Genomic DNA, 19,911 nt, shown 5'->3' on the forward strand with positions numbered 1-19,911 from the left:
AATATGTCAAGCTGTAAGGACACAGAATTCTAGATCTGTAATATGTTATGCTGTAAGGACAGAATATTTAGATCTGTGATATGTTGTGTTGTAAGAAAACAGAATACTAGATCTATAATATGTCAAGCTGTAAGGACACAGAATTCTAGATCTGTGATATGTCTTGCTATAAGGACACAGAATGCAAGATATGTGATACGTTATGCCATAAGAAAATAGAATGCTAGATCAGTAAAATGTGACTTGCTGAAAGGAAACCGAATGCTAGATATATAATCTGTTATTCTGTAAGGATCTAGAATGCTAGATATATAAATGTCACACAGTAAAGACACAGAATGTTAGATGTATGACTTGATAAGCTGCAAGGACACAGAATGCCTGTTGTTATGTAATATTACAAGAACACAGAATGCTAGAGATATGTATTACGTTATTCTAACAATGCAAGAGATATATAATGTGCTATACAGATACAGAATGCTAGTTAGCCAATTAGTACATTAGGACAAAGAATGCCAGATATGTAATGTATAATGCTATAGATGGTAATGGTAGAGATATTTTATATCGTATAAGGACACTAGTTTTGATACATGTGGTGTTACGGTGTGTGGACAAAGAAAGGTAGACATAATATGCTGTAAGGGCATAATACTATAAAATAGTGCTATTCGGACACACAAAGCTAGGTAGGTATATAACATGCTAGAGATATAATATGATGTTTTTCACTGTAAGGACATATAATACAATGTTTTATGCTGAAGGACATAATGTAAAAAAGGTGTCTGTTAGGCTATTAAAGGGACAGGCCCTAGTTTCAACCTTTGAAAATTAACAATAAGTTTAGTTAATCTACAAACCTGTAATGTAGTTGGATAACGTTACAATTGAGTAAAACATGAGTCTGTGACTTTAAAATGGTGAAATACCCGCTAAAAACAGACTGACACTTGACTCCATAACTGTTACTTCTCAGATACACATGCGTTTTTAAAGATGAGAAATGCATTTTGTGATATTAAAACACCAGGATGACCAAAAACACTTTGAATGTACAGAAATTGATAATCTAAAGCATAAAATCTAAGTAAAGTATGATTTCAGTTATCAAAACTAGCTACAATAGTCAAAAATATTCCTTAGTGTTTAAAAACTAGAGTATGTCCCTTTAAGGACAGAATAATGTACCGGTAGGTGTACGTATCAGGCATCGAATTTCAGGATTTTGTTTTAGAATTTCACTGGAATCATAAACGTGATTTAATATAGATATTTTGGGGTTCCATCTGATAACCTGACACTTCTCACCCACAGTCGTGATGATCATGAATGTAGGCCCGGGTTTCCTACTAAGTTAGTAGTCGGTGCAAAATGTGAGCTGTAAGGGTAGAGACTGCTGGACATTTGATGGATTTTCCTCCGTTACATATTTAATATGTGGAATATATATACACAATGTATGTGCAAACAGTGTTAGATGTTTAATATCTCAGTTTATGATGCTATATCGGAGTATGGTGCAATTGATGGAAAGAATATATGGTTCTTGGAGCTGTATATGTATCTTGAGAAAGGTGTAATGGTATGTTTCCTTTTTCAGATTTTATGAAAGTTGAGTGACAAATGAGCCGAGAGCATGTGGCCCAGTGAGGCCACGTGGCTGGTGAGATTCTTCTTGCCTGGTATAGGGGCTTGTTTTTTCGTTTTTGTTTAATGCAAATTGTCCATCAGCATGGTGTGAATATGAAGCCTTTTGAGTGATGGTTTATTTTCAATTATGTCAATTTTGTTGGTTGTGGAAGACTAATCCAGCCTTTTCGTTTGTGGCCAGCAGCTGGCTTAATTGTTGTCTACTGTTGATAAATTGGCCAACAAAGTTTTCTTGTTTTTAAAATACATTTTAGTAAATACAGTTTTAGATCTTTTAATTAAACATGTTTTTCGTCAGTCATAGCAGATTGCTTTCTACTTTTCCTACAATTAATGTCTTGTAGTTCATTTTGAAATGAAAAGGCTGGTATCAGATAACAAAAACAGTTTTTGTACATAACTTAAAAACATTTTTCATAAGGACAAATTTAGATGGGTTTTACCCACTGAACTACATGTATTATCCAATATGTTAATGTGCTAAATTAGACACTAGGGGTGCAATACAATATTGCCAATAATCAAGGAGCTTAATCATTTTATCCTGCTTTTTATTTGGTACATTTTATTACTACCTAGCTTTAGTTATTGCTAGTTTTTGCTGGAAATTTTCACATTTGGCCCAATTTTGTTATAGCTACAAATAGTACTACAATGAATCATGTTTGTTATACATCAAAAGGTTGGGTTTTTTCACACCTGCTTTTAAAAAATCATTTCAAAATGTTTATAATACATCCATTTCATAGAATAATTTGTAATTGCTATTCATTACTTTGATAAACTTTTGTTGTTTATTTCATTGTAACATATGACTGATATTACCCAGAACTTGGCAAATGCAGTGAACTCTTCAATAGTTTGCTCTGAATTTAGTTCATACCAGTGACAATAATCTCAACATTTTACAACATACACGTATTACATGTGTGTCACATATATTGTGTATCACATACATATTTACATGTTTTTATCATGGGTGTTCTGTTATGCTTTATCAATGTTTCATGGACCGTTTTAGATAGATGCATTTCTAACTGCTGCATTGTCCAAAAGAGGTTAACGACAGTTTGTAATCATTAGTACTCTCAGGATCTTTGAGAGAGTTTACATGCTACTGGTTGTAATTTCTTATGCTTACAACAATCTGAATGAAACGGATCATACTACAGTGGCAGGCGGGTCAAGAAAATCCATTTAGAAGGGTGCCCAGTGACAAAGGCCAGGATTCTCTAATGTAGTTTAGACATAAACTCTGTGTGAATAGAGGATAATAAATGAGGTATCAGTTATTATCAAGGTTATGTCCAAAGTGAAATATTTTTCATTTGTCACAAACTTTAGTGAGTGACAAATGACCATTATTTTATATGTGACATAAATTTGATAATAACTGATAGTAAGTTTGTTACTCTATTTATTACCTCAGCTTTTTTTCTTCCTCTAAAATTAAACCCTCAGTTTTGATATCCATCCATGTATATAGAAATGATGTAAACCATGCACTTTACACATTGTTCTGAGTATTGCTATAACTTTGTAGTTTATTCTTGTGTTTCTGTTTTAAAAAATATAACATAAATTTAAGATAAAAACCATAAATGCAAACTCTTTTATCTACATGTATTGGTTGTATTTGTCACACAGTAATTGCCCAATCATCTATTATTATTATTATTATTATGCTACACCAATGCATAATAATTTTAAGTTTGACCGCTACTTTCAAAGATGATGGAAAATCCAGACAATATGATTTATTTCAGTTGGATTGATTTAAGAAAACATTGATCACAATCATGCAATGTCTATTCATTTTATCATATTAAATGTGAGCCTATTGTCTGTAATATACATACACACTACTTTAATAACTTATTAAACATGACCACTGATGGTGAACTGAAGCAAATTAGGCCAAAGGATACTCGTGCAATATTTAATTTTTAAGTCAGTTTTTTTTGTTGTGTGTAAAAGTGTAGCAGTAATTTATTGCAGTTTAACATAATTGTTTCTTTGTAGCTGTATATTTTGTAGACCATTATGCATCGATGAACGTAGAATGTGAGTTTACATAGACAAAGTAGATTTGAATAGATTTTCTGTTTTGGTGTAACCAACTTAAAGAGGTTTCTGTACATCATGTATTACACACATAGTCCTGACTGCTGCAGGCAGCAGTTGTTAACTGATCTGTTATACATACTGGACATCTCATACATTATGTTGTGTTGGTTGGATATACAATGAAAATAAGTTTTCACTTTACAAAGATGATTATATATCTATTATATATACACACTTGAATTTCTCATTGGCTTAAACCCTGTCGGTGCTCGAGAAAGTGTTTGACCCATCGGCTAATTCGACCTAACCATTCGGTCAACATTGTGTAAGTATAACTTGGGGCTTCGTTTTTGATTCGAGCCTTGTGGTATATTCGACCCAACGAGATTCTACTGTATATAATGATATATATATATAAACAGAATCTCTTTAACTGGTAAATGATAGTTACAATCATTACCAATCATTACATTTTACTTATAAATATTTAAAGTAAAGTCAGTGAAGCTGGTCACAGCTTCTAGATTATGGTAGCCCCACTCCTGTGGCTAGAGATATTCAATGTTGGGCTAGTAAATATCTGCTATTACCATGCCCGACGTCTAGTGAAAAAAAAAGAGTCAAATGCTGCATTTAAGTCTATTTTGTAAATATGAATATCCTGGCCCCACTCCTATCTTCTCAATCTTAGTGTTTTGAAGCTCTATCTCCCTCTTTAGGTGACATATCTGATTATTACTATTAGTTAAATTGTATTTACTTCAAAGTGAAGTAGGGCTTGTGGATTTTTAATCATGGCTAGTAAAATTTTTAAATTACTGATCACATGACTAGTGGATTTTATAAAAAATTCTAGAAGCCATGCTGGTATACTCATTTTCCAATAACATTTTAGTTTTATTTATGGGTCAAATGAACAATCATTTTCAGATTGCAGAACAGATAGAAATTAAAGTTTATATTACTCAACTAGTGGTGGATCCAAAAAATCCATTTAGGGAGGCTCAATGACATGTACCTGAAGGCTGCAAACGTTCCCTAAGCGATTAAAATATAACAGTCACAAAATTTAAGTGGCCCCTAGAGCTTCCCCTTAGATTTGCCACTGTCAACTTTTGCTAGGGTTATTTGGAAACACATATGTCAAGCTAGTAATGCAACTACCTTTTTGGTGTTCAATGGATTCCATATTTATTAATTGTAGTGGACTACGGTGATGTATTTAACATCCAAAAAACTTCTTAGTCTCATAGATCATATGCTGCACAAATGTAAGATGTTGACAAATTGTTTATCGTGACATATATCTGGTATATCCCTAGCAAAAGTTGAGTAGTATAGTTTGTATATAGGCGAATTTATAGACATGATTTATTTTAAAAGAAAAAAGAAAAGAAAAACTACCTTACATTTTGAAATTCTGGTTGTTACATTACATGCATAATGTTGATTTAACAAGATCTGTATAGAGAGGCCAATGTCTTGTCATTGGTTCATATATGTACAATTTTAAACCTTGAACTGGGCTAATAAACTCAGTTTATAATGAACCGTTAATAATTTCAGCAGAATTATTCAGTTGAGATGTATTTTGACTTAAGACCAAAAGTGACTAATCATTTGATCGTAGCTCTGTTAAGACACCACACCACCATTTGGCGTGTCGTTACTTGTTGTACCAGCTTAATGTAGTCCATTTTAGGAAATAGGTCCTCATTAAAAGATAATACAAAAGTCTGATATCCCGTTGAAATCTTTCTTTGATGCTTACAAGTAGATTGGCCTCTGTAGTATTTGAATAACCCATTGGTTTAATGTTATTTTTTATATGTAGTACTAACTGATAACAACTGTGCAAGTGGTATACTGACACTTTTATAACAGCAACATGAGGTGTGCTCTGGCATGAGGGTGGCTGAATGAAAATGTCAGTGGTTGAGTTTTTACACAGTACTTGTCAAGGGAAGGAAGGAAGATGTTTTATTTAACAACAAACACATTTTATTTATGGTTATATGGCGTCAGACATATGGTTAATGACTACACAGATATTGAGGGAGGAAACCCACTGTCGCCACTTAATGGGCTACTCTTTTCGATTAGCAGCAAGGGATCTTTTATATGCACCATCCTATAGACAGGATAGCACATACCATGACCTTTGATATACCAGTCATGGTGTTGTCAAGAGAAAGCAATCCCTAAAACTAATAGTGACATGACCCTCTCGATAGTGTTGTATTTTTCACACAATATATTCTGACATAGAAATTATATTGGACTGAATGGAGTAATTAATGGTGGTGTGGAACCGTAAACCGAATTTCAACTATGAATCTTGGCTGAACTGTCAAGGAATAATCCGGCCAAATACATGTAGTATTAGCAGGTTTTTTTTTATGACATTACCGACAATCTGTTTTAGTGAAATATATACTGTATTGTTCTGATTATACACTTGTTTCACTACACTGAAATGCAATTTTTTTTCTTCTGATGTTACATTTACAATTTATTTAATTAACATAATGATAATAACTAGTCAGTGATAAAGATAAATCTTTCTTTTCTTTTACATAATTTCATTCAGGCCTACATGCTCAGAGCCTCTTGAAGCTGGGTTAGCAGAGTCCAAAGTATACTGTTTTATAACTAATGAGTATTATTTTGTCTAATCATATCAATAATATGATTTCTTTTCCGAAAATGATGATATAAATGTGTAATATATGTGAATAGATAAAGCCGTATTTTCACTGTAGACAGTTTTGTGGATACTGTTGCTGCAAACAGTGATACATATAACTTTACTGTGGTAACAGTTAATTATCTTTTTCTATTATTGGTTTACTGTATTGTTATTAAAAGCTGTCTTCACATTCTTTATTCACATGTATATTTAGTGATGTAAGACTAGAGAAATGCAAATTCTGGGATTTTCATTGGTTTTCTAGGCACCTTTTGTTTTCAGGACCACCACATGCAGAATCTGACCAAATGGTGCCTAGCTATGTAATCTAGTGAAGTTTATTTTGTTTAACGACACCACTGGAGCACATCAGTTAATTAATCATCGGCTATTGGATGTCAAACATTTGGTAATTCTGACTCGTACTCAACAAAGGAAACCCACTGCATTTTTTTAATGCAGCAAGGGATCTTTTATATGCATTTTCCCACAGACAGGAAAACACATACCATGGCCTTTGTTCAGTTGTGGTGCACTGGTTGGAACGAGAAAAAATCCAATCAGCTGAATGGATCCACCAAGGTGTTTCGATCCTGCGATGCAAGCACCTCAACCGAGCGAAATCCCTTCCCTCCTGTGTAATCTGGATTTCTGTATTAACCAGCATCATCAAAGAGCCCTGTTCAGTAACAATAGCTCGAATAACACTTGTCTAATCCAGCACTAGATCGGTTATACCAGTCCATTTCATCAGTCGATCTTGAAGCCAGTTTAGACAGTCCTTCATATATTTATTTCTGTTCTAAGTCCATAGATAGTGGGGGGATACACACACACGCGCGTGCACACACACACACACACACGCGCACGCGCACGCACATGTATATGCTGAAGAGCAAAAGAAATGCAAACATTAATTTACTCTTTCTTTACTTTATTTAAAATGATTCTGTTTGAATCTTATTAAATTGTGTGTCTTTTAAAATGATCAATGTCTTGTGAATATTTTGACAGTCCATTTACCGAATTAACACTGAACTATAGTTTAAAACTTTTCATTTCTTTTGTTATTTAGTATATGTTAATTTGATCTGTTCCAAAAAATACTTTATTCAGCCAGTTCTATAATACCAGATTTGTTATTCATGTGTTGGGATCCATATATAGTGCTCGATTAGACGAAGTGTTATTCAAGCTATGTTACTGTAGCGACTGGAAACAGTTATATTGAGCATTAGTTTGGCGTATATATTTCAAATCACACGACATTCACCCTCTCAATCCACCCATACAATGTTGTTTTGAAAACAAGTCAGTAACGCGAACATATGCACTTGTGTCCAGCTAGAAGAGAAGTTTCCAAACTGCAGATTTGTGAGGAAATTGACGTGCATTATTGTCTGCTGTTGATGGGTGAACACTTTTTGATCAGTACATTCATATTATTATCTCAATAGAATATGATTGCTATTTATAATCCTTTATTTTTGGATAAAACAAAAACCTTGGGTTAGAACGTAATCTAGTGGTAAAATACTTATCTGATGCACTATCGATTTAGTATCTGTGCCAGCCATTGGACAACTTCACATTTCAGCCAGATTTCCACAACTGTTGTAACAAAGGCCCTTTCATGTAGCATTCTCTCTGTGGGATTATGCATATAAAAGGTAATTTGCTATTACACTAAGTGAGTATTCCATGAAGTGGCACTATTGGATTTTCTCTCTCATTTCTCTCTCATTTGTATGGTCCTTAACCATAGTCGATGCCATATAGCCGTAAATACAAATGTGTTGAGTGTAATCGTTAAATAAAACCTTTTTTCCTCGGTCCATGACACTGTCTTCAGTATCTGTTTATACAATTATATATATAGATATATGTTTATTTAGTATGGCTTCATTCGGGTTGACCTGTGTTAAACCACCACAGTGCAGTTTGTAGGCTCATCATCATTCGTATAACATTAAACAATTTCACGTTTTTGCCATCCATGTGAGGTTATTATGTGATTTATTCTAAAAGCAGATGGTCTATGTGGAATTGGTTAAAAGTTTGTCCGTTATGTATGTTAATTGTCTTGTTACACGATACGCAAGATTAAAGTATCATTGCCATGTTAGAGATTATGTGTTGTTAAATTCAGTGTCACGTTTGCTCAGAGAAAACTATATATTCCCACCTGCTGGTCAGGTGTTTTCATGTTGTGATAAACGTTTTACCATTATTCAGGCACTTCGAACCACCTCTTGTCATCTGTGTTGTAGTGTGAACGTTTAACTAAGAAACGAAACAGTTGTATAATAAATTTATGATGATGGATTTGACAGGCTTTCGTTTTATTTATTTAAATGAACCATGCTGAGTTCGGTGTCATTGACACAAATTACATATTAAATGTATGTTCTTGTTTAGAATATCACTGTCTGTATAAACAAGGTGTTTGGTGTCATCTTAATGCTTGCAGTGGCCCAAATCTGATTTTAACCTCCAATACTTTCGTATGTACAAAAACTATATATTGCCACATAAAATGAAAAATGACTGCATAAACATTAGTTCACGACCGCAAACATTTTGGATATACAGAAAAACAAAATGTATTTAATATGTAATTTTAGTCGCCAAAAATGTTCTGTTACTCTGAAACGGCTAGCTGCGAACTGGGGATAGTGTACTCTCCGTAGTTAGTTTCTCTTTCAGATAATCTACCTCAGCAGCTGATAATTTGCAGTTTATAATTTTTATTTTCATTTATTTATTCAGGCCCGTAGCCAATGGAGGGGGGGGGGGTCAGGGGATGTCGATCCCCCCTTTACCGGTGACACCCCCCCCCCAATATATCCCCGGACCCCCTAAGCAAGTCTGGTGCTTCGCGCCCTCGTGCCTCGCCATAAGCCTAAACGACCTGCCTTCTCAAAATCCTGGCTACGGGCCTGTTATTTATTATTATTTTTATTATTTTTTATTATTATTGTTTTAGTACAACCGGGGCCATATCATGCTATTCATATGTCTATGATATTTTATTAAATGCTCGTTACAATAACAGATCTATATTTGGCATAATTTACAATTATAGTAGGGCATTACTCGTTCACATTTATGTTTATTTCCCGCGGAAAAATGAGACTCGTTTGTGACATGGGGGCGTGGCTTACGAAAAAGGGCGTAGCTTAAAATCGCATTTCGCGAGGTGTTACATTCTGCTGGTTACGATTAAGTATTTCCGTAGGGCTATTGCTCTAATTATCCAGGGGCAATCGCAACGTCACCCAGCTATTTTGAGTACATGAGTCAACGATAGCTCCTTTAGTTGGGCGTCTCAGAAAGGAAGGAAAAATAGCTGATCGTCCCAGGATCGGACATCCGCGCGTTACGTTGCCACGTCAAGATAGAGGTATACATCTCACACACGCCGATTTCAGAGGGCTACGAAGACGGCGAGTCAGGCTGTAAGCATTCATGGTCGCCCAGTGTCTCCACGAACGGTTAGGAATCGTTTGCGGGAGTTCAACTTAAGGCCACGACGTCCCTACACCTTTTGTGGTCATCCTGGACAATCGTACAGCTGTAAGATATCGGGATCAGGTCATCAGGCTTCACGACCGTCCACGTATTCATGCGCGTAACCTTACGTTGCAGCAGGTTAATGCGAGGCCGTACGTTGCCTGGGTTTGTCTTGACAAACCAATGTCTTAGTGCTCGATTGGCCACCGTGCAGTCCAGATCTGAACCCGATCGAGCATTTGTAAGACGAGCTGGAAAGGAGGGCCAGGAAGCGCATCAACGTCCTAAACAATGTTCAATTCACGCAGACCCTTCTTCATAAGTAGAATAACATCACACATCGTCTTGATTGGGTCCATTGTAAGGAGAGTTAGAGCAGTGACTGCAGGCCTGGGTGGGCACCGATGCTATTGATTTGGATCAAGAAATAGTGTAGGATACCCACATTTCTATCCATGCAAACGCCGTCTGTGATAACACAATAAAACTTGTCCAGATTTATTCAGTAATGAAGACAACCAAAAAATCCAAACGATGAAATAATCAACAAAACATTTGAAATATTTACCACCTAAAATACCTTGCGTTTGTTGTTTCCGTCAACAATATATATGTATGTGTACGTGTACGTATACATATACATATACACATACACATACACATACACATACACATACACATACACATACACATACACATACACATACACATACACATATATATATATATATGCATGCATATAATATATATATATATATATATGCATGCATATAATATATATATATATATATATATATTATATATATATATATATGGCGGACTGGAATTAAGTTATATGTATCTCTTTATCATACAATCTCAAGCTTAATACAACGTGTTTTTGTAAACTGTACACGCAACTTTAATTCCAATCCGCCATTACTAGATATTCAAATGACGAAAGAATATGTGGCGCGGTGTCTTTTTGAATGGAAATGACGTCAAACTCGAATGATGTCATTTTGGATGTCCTTACATCAATATAAACTAGTGCTTAATGTTTTTTTGTTTTCTGTACGCTGGACAGCTTTAGTGTAAAATTGCTATTGAAATGTTTTTATTTGATGACTATGAATGCATACGTCAATTATGGAGTGTCATCCTCGTACGTTTGCTTAAATGTCAATAAACCTAGTGCCGTGACCTCGATTAATTTACATCTAATTTACAAAGTTATCACATTCTTAAAGTATGTGATCTGAAAAATATCACATATAATACACACATTGTATTGAAAAAAGTTGAAAAATACATTCATCTATTTTAGTGAAATGAAAAATCGATTTCTGGGTTTTTTTCTTCAAAAATAATCTTCTGCTTCTTAACTTGATAAGCTCATTCGTACAAAATAATAAATCCCGGAACACAACCCGTGAAAATTCCTCTCGGACCCTCGAGCACACGGGGCGGTATAGTGGACACTCTTCTGGTGTGGTTCGTGGGATTTGTTATCAAGTTGCTTGTTACGACCTGACTGCTAAGAACTCTGTACCCGCTGGCAATATTCGATCTACTGGAATCGCTGAGGCATTGTTATCACAATTCAAAGACAGTATAAGTATGTTCAGTGTCTGGCATGTTTTCAAACTGCGAGTCTTCAGTAACCAGTGGGAGGTACGTGTATATACTATATAGCATTTTGTAATGTTAGAAACAAGATGGTCTACTATGTAATAGTCTACCTGTACACCTTGTTTATCTTGCAGAATCATCATCAAAGTAAATAATGTACAAGTTGATACTTTTTTAACATAAACATATTACAACATATTAGCTGTTATTTTCTTGTTCTAATTTATATTTTAAATAATGATTAAAATTACATATTTTTTATTAACATTAGCACATTAAACGTTATTTGGTTTATAATTTATTATTTAGAAAAAAATAATCGTTAAAGAGATATAGTACTTATAATTGAGCATCATTAAGTTATAAAATAACATTAATATATCGTTTTGAAAACAACCTATAAAGAAATTAGCATAACTAGGGGGCATTCTTGTGCACATTGCAATGTCTTGTATTTGAATAAAATTTTCACCATTAAATTGAAAATTATTTGATTCTAATATTGTTGCAACTAGTTTACTATATGTTTTAAAATCCGATCAGATGCATTGGCAATCATCAAACTCAATAATGATAATTTACAAGGGAGATAATTAAATCATGAATGTTTTCACAAAATATAAATATGATTTTTATATTTCACTGTAACTAAACTGCATATCGCCTAAATTGGTGAGAGTATGCAAACCAGATGGTACCAGATTCATTACACTCGTTTTAATGCCAATAAGTTAATGCCTCAATATCACACACAATAAATGTAGGAGCTGCGAGTCAGGAATGATGGAGAAATTTTTTCAACAATTACATTAATATCAATCATTGCACGGTCGTAACTTAAAGAAACCATCTTGACAATGAGACCAATATCACCAAAATAATATGTCCAAAAGATAAAAAAGAAAAATGATAATTGTATCATCTGCAACTCAAAGCGTGCTTCAGGCATGATGGAAACCAGTCAATCCAGACCATGCTTACTGAGTAACATGTTTAAAGATGTTTCGGGACTTGTTTCTCAGAACATTAAATAAGAAGGAAGGAAGAAAATGGTTTATTTAACCACGCACTCAACACATTTTATTTACGGTTATATGGCGTCAGACATGGAGAAGGACCACATAGATATTGAGAGAGGAAACCCGCTGTCGCCACTTCATGGGCTACTCTTTCCGATTAGCAGCAAGGGATCTTTTATATGCACCATCCCACAGCCAGGATAGTACATACCACGGCCTTTGATATACTAGTCGTGGTGCACTGGCTGGAACGAGAAATAGCCCAATGGGCCCACCGACGGGGATCGATCCCACACCGACCGCGCATCGAGCGAACGCTGTATCACTGGGCTACGTCCCGCCCCAAACATTAAACAAAACCGAAATGTCCTCAAATGTTTGTGGTGGCAGGCCAGGTCAAGTCATATGGCTTAACGTGCATATTTGGAGCATGTGTCGATTTATGCCGGATTCTTCTTCCAGAAGAGGAAAGGGGTTGGGGTGGTTGGCAAAAGGCAAGTACAAGAGATAACCAGCAGCCCGACCATGTTTGTGGCGGCAGGCATGCTGTTCTTTTATAATGTATAAGCTCGGCTGGCTCCTTTGGTTCTGCCTTGATGCATTGACTCCTTGGTGCTTCCGCCCATTGGGCTATTTCTGGTTCCAGCCAGTGCACTGGTATATCAAAGGCCGTGGTATGTGTTATCCTGTCGGTGGGGTGGTGCATATAAAACTTTCCTTACTACTAAAGGAACAATGTAGCGAGTTTCCACTCTTAGACTATATGTCAAAATTACCAAATGTTTGACATCCAATAGCAGTCGATTAATAAATCAATGTGATCCAGTGGTGTCGTTAAACAAAACAACCTTTAACTTTTTCCTTGGTGCTTCCCTCTTTATGTTTGAAAATAAAAGATGTGCAGATATGCAGTTGCTCATAAAATTGTATTATGGTATTTGAATGTACATATCTGCTTAAAGATGCACCTATCACGATGTTGTAAGACACACGGATGACTTCGTTATGCACAAGCTTCTTTATCTCAGTTGTTGGTAGTGACCCAGTACCTGTAGAAATCCATTGTGGTGCACTTGTGGCTGCGATTCACGAAGAAGGCAATACTATTGAATAACAGGTCGCTAATGTTAAAGCACATTCAGCACTTGCACATGATATAGATATTTGTTTCTTCTTTTTTCACTTCTGTATTCTTGGTGATATTGAACTCACTCAGTGTCAAAATGGTTTCTCTATTCAAGGATCAACATTGAAAGAAATGTTTTATTTAACGACGCATTCAACACATTTTATTTACGGTTATATGGCGTCAGACATATGGTTAAGGACTACACAGATTTTGAGAGGAAACCCGCTTTCGCCACTACATGGGCTACTCTTTCCGATTAGCAGCAAGGGATCTTTTATTTGCGCTTCCCACAAGCAGGATAGCACAAACCATGGCCTTGCGGAGCACTCACTCAGGGTTTGGAGTCGGTATCTGGCTTAAAAATCCCAGTACCTACCAGCCTGTAGACCGATGGTCTAACCACGACGCCACCGAGGCCAGTGGGTCAATATTGATTATATTAATAATATATAAATACATGTATATATATAAAGGCGACCGTAGAAAAGTATTACTAACTTATTGGCATATCATGGACACAGGGGGGTGTGATATAATGTTATCATTCTTTGATATTGGAAAGGATATACCATTAGAAGTGCAATGGATAATTTCCACACCCTCAACTATATATATATACTACTCAAAAGAATTTAAGGGTCAAAAATTTATAACCAATTAAGTTTCAGAGTGTATTAGATTGATGATGTAAACTACACCAAATTTTTTATTTATTGTTCCATATTTACAAAAAACCACAAATAAACGTCACTGTATACAAGAAAGTCACATGACATGCTGTCAAAGTTGAAGGTTGTCAAACATGGATTTTACACATTAGAACATTCGTTTAATAGTGTGTGAATCCACCCCTGGCGCGAATACACTCGACACATCGTTGCCTCATGCTGTTGATCAGACGTCTGAAGAACTCTTGGGGAATGGCCTGCCACTCTGCCATAAGAAGTTGACCCAGATCATGAAGGTTGGCCGGAGGGGCATGGTTATCCCGAACTCTCCTGCCTAATTCGTCCCAGGCGTGCTCTATTGGGGCCAAGTCAGGCGAATATTCTGGCCAATCCATCCTGGCGATACCTTGTTGTCTGAGAAAGTCCGTTACCACCCTGGCGCGTTGGGGTCTGGCATTGTCATCCTGCAGAACTGCCCCGCCGCCAATCTGCTGAAGGCCTGGGAGAACCAACGGCCGGATAATCTCATTCAGATAGCGGATTCCATTCAGATTGCCATCCACCACATAGAGGGGGGTCCTGTGGTGGATAGAGATGCCGCCCCACACCATGCCGCTGCCACCACCGAACCGGTGACGTTGTCAAACGTTAACGTCAGCAAAGCGCTCCCCATGACGTCTGTAGACACGAACCCGACCGTCGTTGAACTGGAGACTAAACCTGGACTCATCAGTGAACATCACTCGACCCCACTGAACACGTTGCCACCGCAGATGAAGCGTGCACCAGTGACGTCTGGCCGTTCTGTGACGTGGTAGGAGTGGTGGTCGAACAGCCTGGCGACGGCAGCGTAGATTATTGGCTCTCAGACGATTGCGTATGGTTTGATCAGACACTCGAGTTCCAGTCGCAGTCCGCAGATTGTCACGTAATCGGCGTGCAGTGGTTGTGCGTTGACGTAGAGCCATATTGGTGATGTAGCGGTCCTCTCTATTTGTAGTGCTTCGGGGTCTTCCCGAACGTGGACGATTTGGAACAGAATTTGTTGCTTGGTACCGTTGCCACAGTCGGCCAACGACACTGACTGACACCAAGTCTCAGAGCAACATTTCTTTGCGTATTGCCATCCTGAAGCCAAGCAATAGCCCTTCCTCGATCTTCGATAGTCAGTTGAAGTCGTACCATTGTCGAATTTGGAGTGTGCACCGTACACGAACGCAAGCTCCAATTATACGGAAATTCAGCATTGGGAACATGGAATACACGTGCAAAGCGTGCAAATGAAGTGCTTTGTGAAAAAGCAAGTTATGGGCACTTAGCAGACCTTTCGCTTTCGCCCTAATTTACGTGCAAATGTAAGCATGTTTTCGCCATTAGAACTAGTCGACATTGTCAATGACAGTGGATTTTAATTCATTTATGGGTTGCTTAGACCCACTTTCGTCAAAATGGAACAATACCATGCGTGACATTATGGTCTAGCTAATATAATTGACATTCAGAAAATAATGTCGAAAATATCGTCTGACACTTAAATTCTTTTGAGTAGTATATATTTAGGCAATATTAGCATACCTCTGTCAGATGTGACAAATCAAGAAGCCAGCGTGCTGTTGTCAGTCAGTGTTAGTCTATGACACAAGCCCGTCATAAAATGTGGTCATCAAAAGTTGGTTGGACTAAAGCACTAAAGCTTACCTGTCTTCCTCTCACTAAAATAGCCTTTGGTAAACAATATTGCCCATCCTCAGACTGCAGCATGGAGGGATACTTTAGAACCAAAGCGTCCAAGATTCAATCCAACTACATACGGTTTTTTCTCGTTCCAGTCAGTGCACCACAACTTGTGAAAGGCCGTGGTATGTGCATATAAACGATCTCTTGCTGCATTAGGGAAAAAGGTAGAGGGTTTCCTCTGATGACTACGTGTCAGAATTACCAAATGTTTGACATCCAATAGCCGATGATTAATTAATCAATGTGCTTTAGTGGTGTCGTTAAACAAAGCAAACTTTAACTGCATAAAGTTGGGCACACGAAGTGACATGTAAATCTCTTATATTAGCTACCATTACTTATATCTCACTGTCCCCAAATATATATAAACACTAATTTTAAAAAAGAAAAAGGTAACTGATAATTGTTTTTCAATTTGTATTCTTCTGATTTTTATGTGCCACTGAAAACCAGGCCATGTCGGTATTGTCGGTCGTCGTGTCCTTGTTACTGGGTTCAGCAACTGTTCTAGCACAATGCGCTGTCGATTTGCAATATAACTTCGCTAGCACCTCGCCAACCATTGGTGTGGGCTACATGGACGAGAGTCCTGTGGGCTCTGTTGCGTTTTCTGGCTCAGGTGCAACCTTCACTGGTACCGGCATGTTGAAGATGTACAAGTTCTCCGCCATAGACTGGCGCGGGGACCACATCCTGAAGTTTTCGTTCCAACCAACGGATCCGACCCTTGTCTCAGAGGTCAGTCTCATGACGAATGAGGTCAACGACAACGCCGGAAGTCTCATGGTCACGTGGTCAGCCAATCAGGTTAGTCAAGTCGAATGAAGTCAAATTATAATTTGATGATGCCTATATCAGGTATGCCCATCCCAGACTCAGTCTGCCGGCATTGGTGTTGTGTTGGTTAAGTCACTGGCAAAAAGCTGATAGAAGTAGTATCCAGGCCTGTATAGCCCCATGACCTACTTTCCGTGACCTTGACCTTGATGACGTCACGGCCTTGTGCCGTGACCTCGTCCTACTGGCCCTGACCTACTTAGACTGGCCTTGACCTTGATGAAGTCACGGACTACTGTGCCGTGTGCAACGCCCTACTGGCCCTGACCTACTTAGTCTAATCCTGACCTATTTAGCCCGACCCCGATCCGTCGTACTTAGCAACGCCCGTGCTATCCTGTCTGTAGGATCCCTTGCTACTAATGGGAAAGTGCAGGGGGGTTTTCCTCTCTAAAACTGTCAGAAGTATGTTTCACATCCAATAGCCGATGATTAATAAATCGAGATGCTCTAGTGGTGCCGTTAACCTACCACGTCTAAGGACTGCCCGACGCGAGGTAGTGTATTTAATTTTAGCGCGCTGAATGATGAATGGTTATCACTGTTTACATCCGGCAAGTGATGGTATCTTGTGTTGTCAGTCTCTAATACTCTTCGGAACTTCTAGAAGTTAAGTTCTCAAAGTCTGGCAGAAAGACGAAATGATTGAAATAGGTGAAAAAAGGAATTCTCGTTCTACACTATCTGATAGCGCATTCACAAGATTATTATGAACTGACCTATTTCGTCGCTTCGTCCCGCGAGCACACACACACCCACACATATATATGGTTTAAATGACAGATTTTGCCAATGTCTCGGTAGCTCAGTCGTTAGCGTAGTCGACTTGAGCGTGAAAGGTACGTCGTTCGTATCTCATGTGGTAGAAGTTTTTTTTTTCTATTATTATTTTTTAAATTAGTTTATTTATTTATTTATTTATTTGTTTTTATTTTATTTATTTATTTATTTGTTTATTTATTTATTATGTTCAAGCAGAACCCAATACAAGCATCCTCTAATAACCCTGTGTGGACGGGACGTAGCTCAGTGTTCCCTTGATGTGCGGTAGGTCTGGGATCGATCCCCGTCGGTGGCCCCATTGGGCTATATCCAGCCAGTGCTCCACAACTGGACAACGACCGTGGTATGTGCTATCCTGCCTGTGGGAAGCGCAACTAAAAGATCCCTTGCTGCTAATCGGAAGAGTAGCCCATGTAGTGGCGACAGCGGGTTTTCTCTCAAAATCTGTGTGGTCCTTAAACCATATGTCCGTATAACCGTAAATAAAATGTGATGAGTGCGTCGTTTAAATAAAACATTTCTTTCTTTCCTCAATCAATATCTGTGTGGTCCTTAACCATATGTCCGTATAACCGTAAATAAAATGTGTTGAGTAAATAAAACATTTCCTTCCTCGTAAAATAAAGATTAATTGAATACAAATATTTATTTTTAGTATTTTGTTTTAGTCATAGGGAAAGAAAGACATATTTGTCTCGAAGAAAGGAATGTTTGTTATGTGAACAACCTCTTCAGACATTAAATGTTTTAGACACTTGTGTGCTATGTTTTTCATGTTGTATGTTGTGAAATAAAACCGTGAATAACAGGTTTTGCTTTCTTATTTATGTCCTGGGTCCATGAGTGTGTCTCTGGACGTGTCCCTATGGTAGTAACACTGGTAAAGGGTAATATTTTGGTAACGATTATTTTTGGGAGCTCGCACGATGAGATTTGTGCTTGGGAGGAGGGACACTGGTCATACGTATCACACACATTCAAACATTCCTGTACCATATCTTTATGCGTCATAAGGTATATAAGTAAAATAGTTTTTGGAAAAACTCGTCATTTGAGGTAGAACTTTCAGAGGAGCAACATGTCAGACCAGTACAAGTTGTATGTACCCGACGTGGATAAGTGGACCCGTTTCTATAAACTGCAGGCACAAGGTAAACTTCAACCTCACTTCGAAATTCAACGTGGGGGGGAAAAGTCAGATCATGTACAGTGTGGATCGATGTCTAGAACTCTACGATCCCACGTGGAAAAAAAGAAAAAGAGGAACAGAAACAAGTCCCCGACACCCAAAGTCGTCATGGTCTCCCCAACACAACAAGTGGTAGAGCAAGCCAAAGCCGATCTGAAACGGAAACAACAACAACAACAACAAAGTGGTACGGGTTGGAAAGCCCCGAAACTGCAGAAGCATTTCTAAATAAGCTATAAAAAAGGAACTATGTGGGTCAGATATCGTCATTTCATTTAGAGTCGTCATGCAGAGCACATGTTCAGAATGTGGTTTCACATTCTCGAGGAGAGAGACGCCATGTTAAGACATTTTCAACAAAAACATGCTAAAGGTCTACCACCACCACCACCACCACCACCACCACAGCAGCAGCCAGCACCACCACCCACCACCCACCACCCACCACCAGCCACCACCACCACCACCACCACCACCACCACCACCACAGCAGCAGCCACCACCACCACCACCACAGCAGCAGCCACCACCACCACCACCACCACCACCACCACCACAGCAGCAGCCACCACCACCACCACCACCACCACCACCACCACAGCAGCAGCAGCATCCCCTAAGATTGCTACATCCCTTCACCATGATCGTGTCGGGACCCACGTCGTGTGGAAAGACATTTTTGGTATACAAATTGTTGAGAGATGGTAAAATCCAGCCGCCTCCCCAGCGCGTCATCTGGCTCTACAAACGATGGCAACCCCTATATGATATGATCAAAAAGGTTGCTCGAGTGAAATTTGTTCAAGGTATACCTGAGAATTTGGAAAAGGATCGTTATTTGGATCCCAGAGTCAGAAATCTCATCGTGTTGGACGACCTGATGTGTATGGCTAATAAAAGACTCAAGGATCACCGACCTGTTCACAGAAGGAAGTCATCACAGAAACTTATCCGTCATCGCTATCTCAACCAGAACCTGTATCACAGCAAGGACCCGACACAGAGAAGAAAAC

General features: G+C 38.0%; 1 protein-coding gene across 5 annotated transcripts in view; it reads left to right on the forward strand.

The window, feature by feature from the left end:
* The window catches only part of LOC121372630 (protein still life, isoforms C/SIF type 2-like), a 116,700-nt gene that overhangs the window by 89,608 nt on the left and 7,181 nt on the right, over nucleotides 1–19,911 (forward strand). For 3 of the 5 annotated variants that reach the window (XM_041499059.1, XM_041499062.1, XM_041499063.1), the window contains exon 22: nucleotides 1,607–1,669. In XM_041499059.1, coding sequence (XP_041354993.1) covers nucleotides 1,607–1,615 — 9 coding nt within the window. In that variant the 3' untranslated portion in view covers nucleotides 1,616–1,669. Of the gene's footprint in view, nucleotides 1–1,606; nucleotides 6,603–16,542; nucleotides 17,118–19,911 lie in introns of those variants that run through there. The other 2 variants (XM_041499061.1, XM_041499060.1) reach the window with 2 other exon arrangements.

Source organism: Gigantopelta aegis, chromosome 4, assembly GCF_016097555.1.
Source record: "Gigantopelta aegis isolate Gae_Host chromosome 4, Gae_host_genome, whole genome shotgun sequence".
Taxonomy (NCBI): Eukaryota; Metazoa; Mollusca; class Gastropoda; order Neomphalida; family Peltospiridae; genus Gigantopelta; species Gigantopelta aegis.